The following is a 19186-nucleotide window of genomic DNA, read 5'->3' on the forward strand; positions in this document are numbered from 1 at the left end:
GAATTACTCATTTAATTTCCCAACACCAGTTCCTTTCATTTGTAGGCAAGCAATTCCTTGGCTGTGTGACACTGCGGGTTCCACTGCTGGTTAATGGAATGAGTGCAGCCAAGAGTTGGTGGCTAGATGCAATTCTGACAGATTAAAACACGTTAGGTCTCAGAGAGAAAAACAACGTTTGATTCTATATTTGCATGTGATATATGAAAGAACCTGCACTTATCTAGCACCCTTCATGACTTCAGGCTCTGACAAAGTGTTATTTGGTCAATGAAGTATGTTCGAATTATGTTCATTGTTGCAATGTCGGAAAAGGAGACTTCCTGCAATATTAGATAGTGAATCCCTGGTGTCTCTCATGAATGAGATAGGCAGGGAAAGGAGGCAAAGGCAACATAGAGAGGTGTTAGAACTTAAAACAACAATAATCAACAAAACACTGTTTTGTGTGATGCAGAACCAGTCATTATCAGCTAATTATCAGAATAGACAGCTACCACCAATCCTCCTTTCTTAGATATTGCCTAGTCAACCCATTCTGGCACTTCTGGGGCAGATGGCACTTGAACACTGAAATTCTGGCCAGGAACAGGCAGGAGGCAATGGCCTAGTGGTATTGTCACTGGACTAGTAATCCAGACACTTATGTTGTGGGGATGTAGGATTGAATCCCACCACAGCAGATGGTGGAATTTGAATTCAATAAAAATACGGACTTGAAGAGTCTAATGATGATCATGAAGCAATGGTTGTGAAGCTCATCCTGGTTCACTAATGACCTTCTGGGAAGGACATTGCCTTTTTCACTTGGTCTGGTCACAGCAATGTGGTTGACTCTTAACTGCCCTTTGAAATGGCCGAACAAGCTGTTCAGTTGCATCAGCTGCTTGAAAGTGAAAAATAATACGGCTGATAGGGGCACTACCACGAAGGAGGCCCCATCTGAGAGAAGCATTGTCTGCAGGAGATCTATTCGGTTAACAGTGGCCAAGGACGAACCACTTGTGAGTCTTAATGAGAACAGACACTTGTCTTAACAAGATGTTGTTTACTGCATGATAGGTACAAGCAACATTGACCAGTTAGATATAATGGCCATCAGGAGACACTGATCATCAATACCATGGGTTATGATCCTCTTTTCCCCACCCAAGACTGTGTAACAACATCAGATTGGGTGGAGTTTAATGAAGTCTCCAACACCAACTTTTAGAATGGTTACCTTATACAACTGACATGACAGCTTCCCCTCCTGGAGCTCCCTAAAAATGCAGCCTTAATTTTATCTGGAGGATTTCATCTGGCCTCCAACAGGCTTACACATAAACCACTGTAAATGCTCCCACACTTCTTTTGAAGACAAAAATACAAGGACCAATCATTGTACAAGTCATAGTGGTGGCAGGTATTCCAATACGATGTGGACCTCGTTCATTCACTCACCCACCTTCATTTCATTCCATTCTCTGCTCTTCCAAAGCTTCCAGCCTCCCACACAATATTTGCATATGAACAAGGTACAAGTCAGCCTGCATTAAAATCAAGAGTTCCACTCTCTGGCTCAGTCTGTCAAACATGAGTCGTTTCCTCCAGAATTTTGGCCAGAGTAGAGTGGTTGGCTTACGCGAGGCTCACCTTACATGGCTATAAACTGATTCAATATCTATAACATAATTAAAATCTATAATTTTACATGGCTCAGAAATTTTAAAACCAGCCGTGCTGCGCACAGTGAGTGCTCAATATCATATTAATTGCATTGCTGTGAGCTCTCCGTGTTAGTGTCTTTCTATCTCAAAGATGTAGTTTCTCTCAGAAATCTTGTTTTCTCAGTGAAAGTATTAATTTTTCTGATATGTCTGTCCCTTTCTGTCAATTCATCTCATTTCTTCATGCTCCTCTAAGAGATTTGATCATCACCTCAATGTCTGTAGATTCCACTGTGCTCTTATCCCGATGTATCACACTTTATATCTCTCAGATGTTTGCTTATGTCCTTGATTGTATGATTTTGGTCTACTAATTGCTCAGGCCTCCTAGACTGTTCATGTACCTTCTGCAGCAACGTTATCCATTCCTTGAACTTTCTCCTTGTCAACCTGATTATGTTTCACTATCATCTCTTTGCATTTGTCTATGGAATACTTAGCTTCCCCTGTGCGGTCTCTCTTTCTTAGATTTGCCCCTTTTTCTTTCTGGGTGAGATTTTCTCCCTATTCCCTGACATTTTTCTTTTTCTGCCCCAGTAATGTGTTTTTGTTCCTTTCATGCACCTGCTGTTTCTTTAACTTCTCTCTCTCTCTCAGTATTTGGTCATCACAGTATGCATTTAATCTCTTTTCCAAATCTTTCTCTGCCTGAAATTCATTTCTTTTATCTTGAGTTTCTCTTTCTCACCATCCCCCTTTCACCCCACTCAGTCTTTGTTGTGACCTGTCCCCAGTCTCGGTCCCTCTGCCTCATAATGTATTTTTCTCATCTGTCTCAATATCTGACACCTCTATCTCCCCATCTCTTTCACTGACTTCAATCTTCCATTTCTCTCTGTTTCTCTCCAATGTCAAATTTTTAAGCACCATTAATTTGAGCCCCATGAGTGTCTGCTACACACATTTAGCCACTGCCAAACAACATTTAATAATCATTGAACGGTGTTAGCATCTTCAGAAATGTTTAATGACACTTCTTTTTAAAAACAGGATGCACACAAACAAGAAAACTAATACGCAATCTTGTGATCATGCAACATACAAATGAGGACACAGATGGATGGAATGAATGAACATTTGCAGAACACTCCGGTTTAAGGCAACCTCAGAGTGTTTACACTATTACAACAGAGATTACAATCCAAAACAAAAACTCCATTGGCTGGAACACAATTTGGGTCAACTTGAAATCATGAAAGATGCTACACAAATGCAAGTTCTTCTCTTCCTTCTTTCACAGCCAGCAGGTTAATTTGGAAATGTTGTACCACAGATAAACACAGCCCCTGATTTGTCCAAACAAGATTCTCCACAAAGAAATGGGATTTTGTTTGTTGTAATCATTGGCAGACTTAGGTCAGTGAGGGTGCAGGAGGCACAGCAATAAAACCACCGAATGCTGGAGAAGTTCAGCAGGTCTGGCAGCACCCGCAGAGAGAAAAATGGAGGTTATTGTTTTGAATTTGATATGACTTTCTGAAGAAGACATATCAGACTCAAAACATGAACTCTTTCTCTCTCAACAGATGCTCCTAGACCTGCTGAGCTTCTCTAGCATGTTGTTTTTATGTCAGATTTCCCACATCTGCAGTATTTTTTGCTTTTGAAATACACTGCCACAAGATCTTTTGGCATCAACCTGAACAGGCAGATAGAGCCTAGGTTTAACATTTCATCCCAGTGGTAGTACTTCCAATATTGCATTCCTCTCTCAGTACGCACTTAAGTGACAGCCTAGCTTACACACTCAAAACAAAATCTGAGGATAAAGAGCCATTTCTTATCTCTGCTCATTATCTGGGTTACTTCACTGTTCCATTCAGAATGAGCAGTAGTTTTTAATAGACTGGTGACTGCATTTACATGACTGAAATATCTTAGCAATCCTGACAGAATCACAGGCCGATGTTTTAATAAGTCTATTATACATAACCAATGGTCTTTGAGCTGTTTGTAATTGACAGAGAAGGGAAATCCAGGTGCTTGCTGTCAGTTACAAGCCAACTGTGTAAAAATGTTTCTAACGTGAGATAACATGTCAATACCTTTAATGCCTTTGAAGATACAAGTAGACCAATGTTAACAAGTTGCATGGGCCTGTCTGGACTGGAGTATTATTCCAGAAATAACACATTAAATACATCTATCGCCTCTGCTATTTGACCTTCTCCTGCTTCTGCTCATCTGAAAGGAAATGAGTTCCCCTTAAAATTTCGTGTTTGGTATCAGGATATCCTCCTACTAAAATAAGTCTTGACCCTGACCAACCACCCCCGACTCCAGAGTTTTGGGAGGGAAACAGCTGCTTAGGAATCCTGTATGGACACAGCACTCAATTATACTCGGCGTTTTCCAGTTGTTTTTCCATGCTATCACAAACATACAGCTGGTTAAGAAATTACTCTTTGTGTCCCTGCTCAAGCATGTTCAAATCTCAGAAGTAAGTTCAGAATCAGCACAAATGCTGCAGCACAAGTTCCCTCACTCAAAGTCTAATTTCCAACGTGGCTTTCTAAAGATTCAGCAGTCTAATCTTTACATACCCCCTTTCATTAGATTTCTAATTGAGGTTCAATATTTCAGAGCACAAACTCCTCCTGACACGCTGAGAAATACACATTGATGACTGTATAAATTTTCAAATTAACTCAGTCTTACCAAGAATATAGCAGCAGCTCACTGCGCACACAATTAACATTGCTACACAGCCATGTCACTATCTGTATTTTATAAAGATTTGTCATTTACTTCAATCTTAATGAGGAATTGCACACATAGATAGCTTTTCAAATGATATTAGATCACATTAGAGCCTAGGACAATAATGTATTGGATGACAGGAAGAATAAAAATTGAATAATCATATCTTGGATAAGAAGGACATCATTGGAATTGAATTGGGCTTAGTTAGTCTTTTTTCTATTTGCTTTTGTTTGCAAGCATCACTGGTAGGGCCTCATCATTAGTTTCCTATTAACTTGTCAACTCAATTCAGAGAGTAGTTAAAAATCAACCACATTTTCATGGATCAGCCCTGGAGTCACATGTAGGTTTCCTCTCCAGAAGGATGTTAGTGAGCCAGACAGATTTATTTCCCGACAACAATGCGATAGTGTTCATTATTAGTATGATGATACCATATACAGATACCCTTGAAAGGTGCTCGATCAAGTCACCTTGGATAATGTGTCCTTCACTAAAGATGCATGAATGGTACAAAGGAAAAACAGTTAAGAAACAGAAAAGGATTGAGGTTCTAATAGCATATCAAGGAAGATAAGATGGACAGCACTTTAGTGAGATTATGTGTGTCTCTTTTATGCCCATATATGGAGCACTATGCCTAGTTTTGGTCCTCAGGAAACTCAGGAGAAAGTGCAGTTGAGGGCAAATCTGTTTGCTATCCAGCTTCAGGGCCTTAATTTTTGTCAAAAGGCTGTGAAATTTAGGCTCATGTATACTTTGGAGAAATGCAAGAGGAGGAAATATGAGTAAGGTTTTTAAAAATTTGAAAAACAATCAGATGGATTCTAGTCAGGTAAATTATTTGAGATAGATATGGACAACAGGACCAGAATAAACAGATATAATGATTATAGAAAAAGTCAGGTTAGAAACTGGGCAACATTTTCTTTTATGGAGAACCATCATACTCATAAACAGTTAGGAGACACATGTAGCAAGCAAATGAACATAAGACTACCGGACAAGAAAAGACCAAATGATGCATCTAGCTTCTCGCAGCTTTTTAAAAGAGCAATTGGCAGTCTCCTGAAAGAAATGATTATCACCAGTTTATAAGGGCAGCTTACTACTTAGCTGTGATCAGAAGGAGTTCTGAGATGCCATGCTATTTGATCGCTTTACTTGCTTGCCGAGCAAAGTTAAATCTTCAAGACTTTCACCTGATTAGTTACACAGTATTCAAATGAACAGTGTTTTCTCATGTTTGCAAGAGATTGCACAGGGAGTGAGTTGATAGTCGATGCATTGCGACATTTTCCGGAAAAAGTCAACTGAGGGTTTTCTGTGCCCTTTTGAAAATTCATGTCTCCTATTCTGACATTTCTTCCCCACTAATTCAACTAGGGATCAACTTTAAAATATAGCCCCAATAACTGACTGGTTAAAGAACCCGCACAACGGGATACTCAACCCTTTTTAGGTCATGTCCATTTCTACTTTGATTGCAGTCCTGGCCTGAGTAATCTAACCTCTTTCAGAATCGCGATTGTGCTGTTAAACCGAGTCATGGATTGACAGAACAATAATTAAGTCAGAATGTGTCCCTACACTTCACCACTATCTTCATCTGTGGCATCTTTGATATATTGGCCAATATTTATACCTCAGCCAACACTATTGAAAAAAACAGATTGTCTATTCAATAGCACATTAGCATTTGTGGAATCTTGGTGCGTGCAAATAAGCTGCCTCCATTCCGACATTTCAACAATTGCACTTCAGATATACTTCACTGGCAGCAAAGTGTTTTGCAATCCCCAGAGATCAAGAATGGCGCTATTTAAAGTCAAGTCTTTTATTTCTCTCCGTAGCTGACTTAAAGTACCTGACAATAGATAGCAAAGAGTCAGATTGCCTTCATGCAGACACATAAAGTCCTGGAGATGCTGCAGATCTGAAATAAAAACAAAGTGCTGGAGAAACTTAGTAGTCCTGGCAGCATCTGTGCAGAGAGAAATAGAGTCAACATTTCAAGTGCATTATGATTCTCCTTTGCTTCGAAGATTTATTGATGCCTTTGTGCATTATTTGTTGGAACACCCTAAATCAGATTTATAAAGATAAAGAAAGACTTGTCTTGGTAGCAAGATTTCCCCCCATCAAGCATTAAGGATCAGGTATGAAAGGTGACCACTTGACAGAAACACCAAAAAGCCAGTAGCTTCAGCAGTGAAGGTAATAGGGAAAAAGCAAGATGCGGGGGAAAAACAAAACTTTGTACCTTAGGAGGAGAGGAAAGAAAAAGAAAAGAAACAGCTTCAATCAGAATAAAAAATGCCACAAGGTGAGCATCTCACCAACTCCTAGGAGAATTGACTAAATTTGTTTGTATATTCCAGGACAATCCTCACATATGACCTGCTTCAAGGCATAAAATGTAACCAAGTGGCGCTGAAACAACACTGCAGGCCTGCCGCAGATGTGAAGTTACTAACACTTTTCATCAATAAAATGAAGTGAAAATTGAGTTTATCTGCCTACTGCCCAATCCCACCCCGACTTGAGCAGAATCATTTAACAGTTAATTCATCAGTAACCCCAACATCAGCTTCTACTTAGTTTCAAATGATGTGTTTTTAACTGAGTCACAGGAACTCATCACGCTGGTACTGCTACTGCAAAATACAACATTTGTGTTTTATCAAACTACTGGAACCTCCTCAAACAACAACCGACCTGCTGCGAGTGCATATACACAGCACTGCAGGATGTCAAACAGCGCCAGGCTTCAAACAGGACACAGTTTTATTTTTGCAAAAGTTCTGCGATGTAATGCTCACATTTGTAGACACAGATTCCAATCAGGCTTTGAAGTCATTTGACAATTGTAATTAGAAGACAGCAGGAGCACAAGACTCAAAACATCCAAGGAAATGGATTTCTCTCCATTTCTGTCGATAGGTGGGCATTGATCACCAGGTTTTCAAAGTCAGGGGTGTGGGTGGAGAGACCAACATTCTACCAACAGCACGAATAAATGTGAGGCATTGCATTTTGGTAAAACAAACAAGGGCAGGACTTACACAATTAAAAGTAAGGGCTTGGGCAGAGCTGTAGAACAGGGAGATCTAGGGGTTCAGATACATAATTCTTTGAAGTTTGCATCACAGGTAGACAGGGTGGTTAAAAAGGTGTTTAGCCTGCTTGCCTTCATTGCTCAGACCTTTGAGTATAGGAGTTGGGATGTCAATGTGTTTCACCAGGCCAGCTGTGCAGTCTAAATCACATGGACATTCTATTTTGCAACAGGGGTGTACCCTTGGAGAAGACAAATTCAATATTAATTTCTGTTCAACTATAACCTAACACCAGGTGGTATCTGAGATAACAAGGTGTAGAGCTAGATGAACACAGCAGGCCAAGCAGCATCAGAGGAGCAGGAAGGCTGACGTTTCAGGCCTGGACCCTTCTTCAGAAAAAAGTATCTGTCAAGTGAGACTTTTATTTTAAACTAGGCTGGATAAATCCTTGGAATTGATTTGCTCATATTTTACAACGCGCACCAAAGAATGTTGCTTACATACAGCAGGCTGGGCTGTCACTTTCCAACAAGTTGATATCAGATGCCAATGAAACAGCTTTTGATCTGCCTCCGTGATCCTTTTCCCAGTGATGAGGTGGAACACAGGCACTCGAGAAAGGGCGCAAGCAGTTCTCTCATTCCTTGTTGATCTTATCGAGTGATGTCTTATGGGTTCTTTTTCTTGGGAGAAAGGTGCAGTCCTCAACCAACCCTGTAGTTGGAACTCGCTCCGTATTATTGAAGGAATGTAACGTTGCGGAGGTGTTGCCCTTGGGCTGAGAAGGTTAAACAAAGCTTTTCCAGTATGCAACAAAAGAGGGCATGTCCCTAGTGAAGTGGGGATTCTTGTGGCCCTGCCAACTGTGTCCTTCGAAATATAGATGAAGTGACCAGTTAGCCTCCTTCTCATAGTACCACAAGATCTGTCACCAATGGCAAAAATCAGTGCCACCGAACTTGGAGATTTTGCAAAGTTTCTGAGCATTTCCTGCACTGTTCCTTCACCACTCCTCAAAGCTTTGTCTATTTCTTCTCAATTCCTGCTCTGCAATCAGCAGAGGCGCAAATGTAATCAAATTCTAGACATTTAGCTTTATTATTTAAAAAGAAATATTGCATCTCCCAAACGGTACAGAATTTTTTTTCAGAAGCTCATTTACTTAATGAATGTGCCCGAGAGAAATATTGGATAATAGCTATCTGGCACTGGGATTCAAGGCAGAAATTCAATTGAGCAGTTCTAATGATGTCAAACCACGACAGTGAAGCTTGAGTGGTTTATTAACATCAGCAGAACCCCAAAGACTGAATTACTGCCTTTAACTTGCTGCCAGCTGGTTATTATTTATTGTACACAAAGATCTTTGCTTTCAGTTTGTTCCAATTTTCACTCTTAAGCTCTTGGCCTCTTCACATTATTCAGGAATCAGTTCTCATCGATGGCCACCCGAGAGAGTTGACAGTAACTTGCAGTGTTTCCACAGATTTCTTCATTTTACTAGCCAACTTGCATTTGCTTCAAAAAGAGTTGATGCCTTTTGTGTCTCTCATTCCCTTTGACCAAATGGAAGACCAATCTTTTTCTCCCTGGACCACACACCAACAACAACAGAGGAATGGATGCTCTGCTGCCAGTCTTGGCACCAATTCCTATTCTGTCCGAAACTCTAAGCCAGCTCCATCTTTCCCTTTCAACTTTCTCAGCATGTGGGCAAACTCCCTTGACCACAGCAGCACAGTAAAGACCAAAAGTTCAAACATGACTCTTCCCTACACTAATGTGGGATGCTGAACTCTCCCAAATACCATGCAATCTTTGTGCAAAACATGGAGTTGCTCCTCAGTCAATTGCCAAGATGTCAATTTAAATATAGTTGCTGTTAAAAGAAAAGCTGCTGCAACAGCTTTAATCTATATGCCAAACCCAAATTACCAAGAGGAAGAAGAATTACTGTAACCAATTCAGACATCATGCAACTGTACATTAAAAACATTCTGTTAAGCACGAATGGGTAATCGAAATGCATGCTAACAGTTTCACTGAATTTGCATACAAAAATATTGATTCCTTGTTTAAGAACCTAAAAGGCTCAGTCTGTCCTGTGTTTGGATAATAGCAATTTTGCTAATTTAGCCACGGTGCTTGCTTTGCCAAATTAAGGGTGGACCTAACTTGCAAATGATTCCAACTAGAAAGGCTCCCTGATGGCTTAGAAACAGAAATATTACTGTGAAAAACTTGCAGGGAATAATGGCACCCTAGTTTGCACATACAGATTATGTTAATTTGTGCACAAACATTATGCCAGAACTTTTCCGAACTGAAGAAGAATAAACGTGGCTTGTTTCTGTCCTTGCATCCATCACAAAAACCTCTGCATAACATGGGTGGAATAAGCTGAATGACTTGAGCAGAGTGATTCAATATGATTCTATGGGATGTATCAATAATGGGGCAATTAATAGGTGAACTTTGCTAAAAGCATCAGAAGCTTGAAGGTTAATTTTAAGTAGCACATGTTCCATGCCATTGTCAGAGATTGCAAAGAATAATTGCGCACATAAATAAATATAATCTGTGCCCCTCAGCACTCCTACTCATGTAAATAAATGAATCCTTCTTTCCCTACCCACTTCTCCGTGCAAACAAGCCTGTGCCAACCACACATATCAATTTCTATTTGCATCACTCATCCACCCTTGATTGATCATGTATTCTTAAGAAGTACCTTCTGAAATTCCCCCTCCCCGATCACTCCAGCGTTCCCTCGATAGCTATGGTCGCCATTATCAAGGTCACCTTTGTCACTCTTCTTCCCTTCTGACTCCACTGCCCACTCAATCTAGCCTAGTCCACCTGTGTGTCTGTGCGCCATGGCCTAGGCTGGAAATCAGGAGGTCCAGTGCTGCCCCAGGTCTGGACATCAGACCCAGACCCATCCTCTGACTCGAGCTTAGTAGGGCCCAATTATTATCCTTTAAATCTTTAATCTTTCATCTTTCATCCTTTAAGTCTCCAAGTATTATGTACAATTCCTCTTTGAAAACATTCCATGTTTTGGCCTCAACTGCCTTCCATGGCAGGGAATTCTACAGGCTCACCACTTGAGGAAGAAATATCTTAGCAGAGTACTTGGAAAAACTATTATATGCAACATTGTGACTGAAGCCAAGATGTTTTGGTGTCTGGTGAATTTTGAAAATGACAAATTACAGAAAGAACAGAGAGGCTCAGCCATCAAGAGAAGAAAATACACATGATTACCAATAGGAAACATGATAGGAAAGCTAAACTCCAGGACAGAAAAAATAAATATTATAAAGAGTTAGCGAATTATTCATATTTATGCAACATTGAAAAAGGAACTAAAGTAAAGGCAGCTGTATAAAGTAATCATTTTATTATCTAACAGGTTATTTCATAAATAGTCAATAGGCTCTTTGACTGATTCTCATTTACTACTCTCCCATGTTTTGTTTTTAGCTTTTGCTGTTTTGAAGGTGTGAAGCCTTTTGTCACATAGTCTGGTACCTCATCTGAGTGGTTATCATTATCCTGAGTCTGGGCAAGTTTGAGCAGTCTGTCGGATCAAAAAGTGGCGCTAATTGGTGATCTTATTGAAAGAAGTCCCGTGATTGGAGATGGTAAACTATCACAAGAGGATGCACTTGTCCAATTATCACTCAGGCATTTTATTGAAGGCAGATTAGAGGAAGCGCAATGCTGTTGTGTTTAACTGTGAACACTTGATGCTCATTCTGAATGTTCAAAATCATAAAAAAAAGGTGTTCCCCAGCACTCATATCATGAAGTAATGTTGATCAGTAGGGAAGTAGAAAGCAAGAAAGCAAGGAACTAAGCATCAGGATTCTGATCAGAGCTGAGACACAGTTAACCACAGTTATCTTCTGAATCCTGGTCACTACGTGGCCCTGCCAGTCAGACCAAGATCTGAATGTAATTGTCAATTTTCTACGCTGTCCTTTCCAGATTCTCACACTCCTTCAGAATCGCCAGCCCTTACCCCTTCAATTACCTACCCCCGGCCGCCCCCCATAACACAGTGTGGAGCTGGATGAACACAGCAGGCCAGGCAGCATCAGAGGAGGAGGAAAGTTGACGTTTCGGGTCAGGACCCTTCTTCAGAATTCTGCCGTGTTCCTCCAGCTCCACACCAAACCAAATGTAACTTCCTCTTTGAATCTTAGAAGTGTTAATAGTTTGTAGATACAGTATAACTTCCAGGCACACACATTACCTGACCTTTCAACTCCAACCATACTGTTGGGTCAAACAGTTCCTTTCCCATCTCCAATAGCACTTTTTATTCACACACTGGGCATGGGCATCACTGGCTGATCCAGCATTTACTCCTCATCCCTAGTTGTCCTTGAGAAGGTGATGCAGAGCTGCCTTCTTGAACCGCAGCCCTTCGAGAAGGAGTTCCAGGATTTTGACCCAGCCAATGTGAAAAAATGATCTTTTCCTGAAGGTAGGGGAGTTCAAAACCGGAGGGCATAATTTTAAGGTGGGAGGAGAAGGATTTAAAAGGGACCTGAGGGCCAACATTTTTTCCACACAGAGGTGGTTCATATGTGGAGTCAACAGCCAGAAGAAGTGGTAGATGCAGGTACAGTTACAACGTTTAGAAGACATTTGGACAGCGACGTGAATGGGAAAGGTTTAGAAGGACGTGGCCAAACACAGGCAAGTTTAGGAAACTTGGGAAACTTGGTCAGCATCGATGAGTTGGACTGAAGGGTCTGTTTCCATGCTGCATGACTCTATGACTGTATATATTTCCCAAGTCAAGATGGTGAGTGGCTTGGAGGGGAACTTGTGGGTGAACTTGAAACATTCAATAAAAAATGAAGAATATAACACGAGGATATATTTCTCCAAGGCAGAGATGAACGTTTAACTCCTGGAACAATGAGACAATCCTGCAGGATCAGGAACCCCCGTCCGAATGGGTTATTTTGAGCGGAGCTTTGGGATATAGGACGAGGGAATGAACAAGAAACGCAGTGATTGTGCACTCATAAACCACAACCCTGCTATATCCTTGTTTCATGGGGCTCTTCTTCAGTCACTGTGGTTACATGACTGCTCCAAACAATAGCATTAGGCAGCTTCAAAATCCAAGTTTCCAGGAAAGCAGAGGAATGGGTCGAAACGAGCTTAGCACAGAGCAGAGCTGACGACTTTGCAATCCAATAGGAGAGTCTCTGGGGTGGAGTGAGTCGGGGAAAGAGCATCAATTTACTTGTCAGTGATTAAAGAAAAGAAGATAATTAATTGTAACTGACAGATGAGCACTCCTCCTTCCAATAAGTCAATTGTCAGGCATTGATCATTTTAACCATGCTGATGACTAGCCTCAGTGGGCTCGTAGCCATTTTAAGTAAGCTCAACAATACAGAGAACATTGTCGTGCGGCAGAGAAGCAGCAGGATGTGGAGGAATAATAACACCCAGGGGTGCTGGATTGTGAGTTTGCAATTTACTACAGAGCACTGTACACTCTGCACACCCAATTCATACAGCAGAAAAAGAAAAAAAAATACTCATGTCACCTCAACGTTGAACAACAGGTCTTTCGTCCATTCGAGTGTCTTCACATCGCCATTGTCAGACATTGAGGCCCCAGCCGGTGGACTACTCTCCCTACAGTACAATACTTCTGCTTTTTATCTGTTATGGGCTGTGATTCAGCACCTTTTGTGAACTAATAGGTTCTCCGGCATCCCAGGCAATGTTCCTTCTCATTTCTGCTTGGAGCACATTGGTGATTATGTGTGCAACCCCTTGACCTTCATTGCAAGACTGTTTAAGTGCAGTAACTGAATGGGGTTGACTTGTGCACAGCTCGCACCGGAACATTTAACTTGTTTCGCAGTTGCACAGCTCATAGGGAATATTAGTCCTGGGCCATTACTTATCCATTCACCATTACATAAAGCAACTTGCCTGCACATTATCTCACATTAAAAGTATCCAGGGGCAAGGGGCTAGTGTGGAAGAGTGGCATTGAGATAGATGGTCAGCCACGATCAAGTTGAACGGTGGAGCTGGCTTGAAAGGGCCAAATGGATTTTTCCTGTTCCTATTACCTGTGTATCTTGTGGTTTGTGGGATGTTACTGTACTCAAACTGGCTTTATTTCTATTATAATGGTGACTACACTTGGCAAGCGCAAAGTGTTTCGGATATTTGGAGGCTGAAAGAAGTGCTATTTGAATGCATCTTCTTACTTCCCTTGCATCCAGGTGCTATAAAAGTCCCTGCTCCCATGTTCTTTGCAAAGATTCAATGGTGCTGGACTATAGTTTTAGGAGCACTCTGTGTCCCTTGGTCTTTGACTCAAGTGTGAACAAGCTCTCAGGAAAGGAAGGTCTTGTTTCCAAACCACTGAATGTGGGAATACAATGAGAGGGGTAGTCTTTGGTATTTTAAAATCTTCTTCCAATGAAACCTCATTTATCCATCTTGCAATCACCACCATCCTTGATTATATGTGCAAATTCATGCAGAACAAAGCATTGCATGGGACACTGCCTGGTTTCATTTGAGACTTACATTCCATAATTAATTTTTTTGGTGATTAAAGTTACATCGTGTTTCACTTGCTGTATTGTTTACATTTTCATTCCTAAGCTTGGCTATTCTTTCACGGCACATCAACTCCTGAAACTGGGGAACTTACAAGAGTTGCCTATTAGCTTCATAATGAACTTTGCAGCTAAGAGTGTCTTGGAATCACAGCAAGCAGAACTCATGTTAAACCTGTAGTACAGGCTGTCAATGAAAACAGCATTGTTTCTCCAGTAAAGTACTGATGAGTTAAGGATCATTACAATATATAAATTACATCTATAAAATCAATCCCAGCAGTGTGGGCTCCAACCATGATTGACCAGGGAACTATCCAATCATTTCAGTTCACGCCAGGATCTGTGTCACTATATGAGCAACATTACCGCATATAGTATGCTCGAAAACTTGGAGTATGCAGATAATAATGCACCAGTAAGTAGGTTAAAATCAGGCAAAAAATGAAAGTGCTTTATCAGTAAGCACAAACAAGGCTGATGAATTAACAGCACAAAGAGAGAGAACTGGGATTAATCCAATAGGCACTACAGAGATGAGGTTACACAGAGTCCAAGGTTGAGAACTAATTCATTCAAGCTACTTGATATTTTCAAAAAAGTCAAACAAATTGAAAAGGAAAGCAGTAACTTTGATGAAAAAGGATGACTTAAGGTCGTTAGTGAGAAAAGATAATAGCTCAGCAGAACAAGGAAAAGAAATCAGCATGAATGAAGATATTAAAAAAACGGCAAAAAGAATTGCTGGGAATCGCTATAAGTGCCTAACAGTAGCTATTCAGTTGGTCAGAGTATAAATCAGGAAAGAGGAGCTTCTATCAAGGGTAATGCAATAATTGTGAGGCACTTTAATCACCATGTAGAAGAAATAAATTAAACTTATAAAAGTAGCTTGGAGGAAAAGTTAATGGAACATATTCAAGATGATTTGAAACCAACCACAGAGAAAGCTAATTTAAATCTTCTATTATGCAATGAAATAGGGTTAAATGGTAATCTCATTGTAAGGGATCATATGGGAAAGAGTGATCATAATATGTGGAATTTTATGTTGCGTTGGAGAGACCTACATGAGCCTGAAACTAGTCTGAAATGAAGCAAAATGCAGGTGGAATGAGAGGTGCGTTGGCTGAGGTAGGTTGGAAAGCTAGGTTGAAGTACACTATTAATAACAGATGAACAACGGAAAATATTCAGAGTCATGTTTCATAATTCTTAACCTATAGACATTGAGAAATTAAAAGCAAGAGAAATAATTCATCAATGGTCATCTGAAGGGGTCAAAGACAGCATTAGATTAAAAGATGGGGAGGCAATGATGTGGTGACACGCTCATTGGACTCATTATCCAAAGCACCGGATTAAATGTTCTAGGGACACGGTTCATGGTGAAATTTGAATTCCATAAAAATTTAGATGGCAAGTTAGTTGAAGGGCAACCTTATAAACATTGATATTGTTGCAAAAACCCATCTGGTTTACTACTGTCCTCAAGGGAAGGAAATCTGCCAACCTGGCCCAATCTGTCCGAGATGTGCCTCCATGTGACTGAGCAAGCCATTCAGTTCATATGCAATTAGGGATGACCAACAAATGTTGGTCTAGCCAGTGATGTTCACATCCAAGGAAAAAATAATAAAAAGATGCTTACATTGTGAAGAAGAGAAATAAGACAAAGAATTTTGTTGAATAATGTTCCCATTAAGTACCTTAGAGTAAGTTATGGCTTTGTAGGAGCTATATAAATGCAAGTTGTTATTGTTTAAAAACCTGCATTTATAGAATGTTTTTCATGACTTCAGAAGGCTCAAAATACATTACAGCCAATGAATGTGCAGTCTCTGTGGTGTTATGTAAATGTTGAAACCAATTAGGTGCATAGCAATCTTCCACAAACAGCAATGTGATCAGGACTACACAAGCTGTTTAGGTGAAGTCAAATATTGGCCAGGGCACCAAGAACCAGGGATGATCCCCAGCCCCCACCTCACCATATTCGGTTAACTGACATTCAAGTCACATAAATGGCTGCCAAACAGCCTTCCATAAATGCATAATCTTAAAATTATTCGCCAGCGTCAATCACTTATAAATAAGGCGGCACGGTGGTTAGCACTGCTGCCTCACAGCGGCAGGAACTCATGTTCAATTCCACCCTTGGGCGACCGTCTGTGTGGAGATTGCACATTCTACATGTGTCTGCGTGGGCTTCCTCCGGGTCCTCTTTTTTACTTCCCACAGTCCAAAGATGTGCAGGTTAGGTGAACTGGCCATGGGAAATGTAGGTACATAGAAAGGTTAGCGGGGTGACTCCGGGTTGGGATGCTCTTCATAGGATCGGTGTGGACTTGATGGGCCGAATGGCCTGCTTCCACACTATAGGGATTCTATTGTATTCTAAAAAAAGTCCAATGTGTTGTTTTATATTGAAATTAATGACAATTAGCAGGCAATGTCAGGACGGCCTTTTGAGCAAATGGTTTTTGCATCATCAGACAGGAGGAGCCTTTCTATTTCCAGAGAATTCACTATCCCTTCATCCAAAAATCAATTTGAAATCCACGAGGCATAACTATCGCCCCACCCTAAACACCTCTGCCCTCCCTCACTCTCATGTCTTCAGAAACGACTCACAAGAAACAATGAATTGTTTTAAAAATTATAGCCAGTGTCAAGCCACTGAGAAGACCAACAGTGAGGACAAGGCTTCCCGTAGAGGCAACCTGAACAAAACAAGCAAAAGGCAGGCATAGGTCAACGATACTCGTCTTTAAATTCAGCAGAAAGAGCAAAAACATGGGTCCCAGGGTTTGTAAACTCACAGCTGGACCTAACAAATGACTTTTGCAATATTTTCTGAGAAGTATTGAAATGACTGTGGGGCATTACCATTTTAATGAGGTAGTTGGCTCATTGCATTTTGTCAGCTCTGCACCACATGGTAAACTGTTTCTATAACAGGATCGGAACTCAAGAGCCTCAACAAATTAAGAGCAAAATAGCCACATGTCAGAATAGAATCAGTGTCTGACGATTATTGCATTTTCCGTGGAGTACACGACTCGTTAGGACTTCAACTGCATTGTAAACATCTTCTAATAAACTTGCTCTTACATGTTACGACCAACCCCTGAAGCAAGTGGGGCTTGAACCTGGATCTCCTGGCTCAGAGGTTGGGATGCTGCCACTGCACCATAAGAACAGCCTTACTTTATTCCAAACATCTGAGAATTTACAGGGTTTAAGGGTCAAAATGCAGCACAAGTGTTTTGAGATGAATATGGAGGCTGTGTGTGTGAGATAAACTGGGAAGTTGTGATTCATGTCATCATCAGCTTGTAGTGGCTCAGAAAAATTAACAACCCTTTAACTCACCAGCAGAACTGATGATCATCGTCCCGTCAACACTCATTTTATCAAATGCAGAGAAGAACCATGTTTTTTGAAAATGCATAATTGAGGAAATGCGTGCTTTACTGCATGACATTACCATTTTAAGAAGTCTCTATGATTCTAAGTCACATTTGTGTAGCACATTTAACAACCTCAAGATGTTCCAATGTGCTTCACAGCTAATCAAGTACTTTTGAAGTATCATTATAATCCTGTAAGACTGCAACCAATTCGTGAATAACAATATGATTATGGAAAGATCTTACTTGTCTGGAAGGGACGTCGGCCAGGACATCCAGGTATGTCCCTTAAACAATGATGTGGGATCTTTAATGTCAGCGCAAGAGTGAAGTTTAATATTTCTGATTATACAGCACTCTCCAGTACTGCATTAGGATGATAGTTGCCCAGATGATTCACCTGTCTCCAGAGAGGGGTTTGAACTCACAGACTTCTAACTCACAAGTATATGTATTACCATTGAGCTAAGGTGGCATTTGAAGATGAGAAATAGTGCTCAGCCATTCTAACATGATCCTCCTTGACATGCAGAGTTAAACAGAACAAATCCAAGTATCTCACAGATACTTCTTGAAAAAAAAATGTGATTAAGCACCAGGCCTCATTCCTGAACAAATTGCCATCCCATCATTGTTTGTTTGGCTAACCAATCAAGTACTAATTATAAAACAATGGAATGTGCACAAACCAGTCCATCCCCCATGGTATTCAATGCAATCACAACTACTGGCCACAGGATATTCTCAGCACTGCAGTCAGGAGCCTGAACATGTGGCATCTGATTTCCCAGGGCATGCTCTTCAAGTCTTAAGTCAATACTGTCTCTGCTAAAGGGTCACCGGATCACTCGGGGGCTATCGATCCCCTTGCAATCTTCAATCAGTCAGCGTCCTATCCAGTCAGAGCAGACTCCATCAAAGGAAATTTATGGCCTTGGCGTCTTTAAATCTCTAAAGATGACAAAACGCACACATAAAGCAAAATTAAATGTACACGAGAAAAAAGCTCACAATTGATCCAAACCAGAGCTCTGTGACTGCACTTCTTAATAAAGCCTGGACTGCGACTGGGCTGGGCACAGAACAAAAATCATAAGACAATGGGATCTGCACAAGCTCAGTTTTATTTTTCAAACCAATTGAACAGATTGCAAGCCTTTCATTCTGCCCAGGTTTAACATTTCAGGCCAATTTCCTTGAAGCTATAGAATTGACAAATGTTACAGGGAAAAGATAAAAGCATTCCTGGTCTCCATGCCTTTATATACCAGCATTTAATGAATAGAAAAGCAGCACTGATAGCTGCAATATGCTTTCAACCAAAAAATACAGGTGCGTTGTGTCCCTTCAGAATGTCACAATTACTTGTGGATAAATTAAACTGGCTGCTAGACCCTGCGCTCTAACATTTCCAACACAGTAAAAACAAACTGTCGACTAACTAAATTGCTTTGCTTTACTGGAAGAATTCTCCATGCATTTTTCTCATTCTACTTCAGACTCAGGGTGCCTGCAACGTGGCTCCAAGTATTTTGGAAATGAATGCAGAATGTCGCTCCAATTAAGGACCAGGTTGTGAAAAAACCTGACAGAAAAGACTTAAAGGAAAATCATTTAGTTTGCTTCAAGTGTTGGGTTGGAAATGAAGTGAAATTGCTTGCTGCCAAATGAGCATGTACAGTGGT

General features: G+C 40.7%; 1 protein-coding gene across 8 annotated transcripts in view; it reads right to left on the reverse strand.

Moving 5' to 3' along the window:
• Window positions 1-19186, reverse strand: part of LOC109935897 (heparan-sulfate 6-O-sulfotransferase 1-like) — a 310111-nt gene that overhangs the window by 277427 nt on the left and 13498 nt on the right. The window contains exon 1 of one of the 8 annotated variants that reach the window (XM_048604339.1): window positions 18191-18354. The exons of the other annotated variants lie outside the window; for them this stretch is intronic. Coding sequence (XP_048460296.1) covers window positions 18191-18280 — 90 coding nt within the window. The 5' untranslated portion in view covers window positions 18281-18354. Of the gene's footprint in view, window positions 1-18190; window positions 18355-19186 lie in introns of those variants that run through there. 8 annotated transcript variants of the gene reach the window in all.

The sequence above is a fragment of the Rhincodon typus genome, chromosome 13 (genome assembly GCF_021869965.1).
Source record: "Rhincodon typus isolate 14 chromosome 13, sRhiTyp1.1, whole genome shotgun sequence".
NCBI lineage: Eukaryota > Metazoa > Chordata > Chondrichthyes > Orectolobiformes > Rhincodontidae > Rhincodon > Rhincodon typus.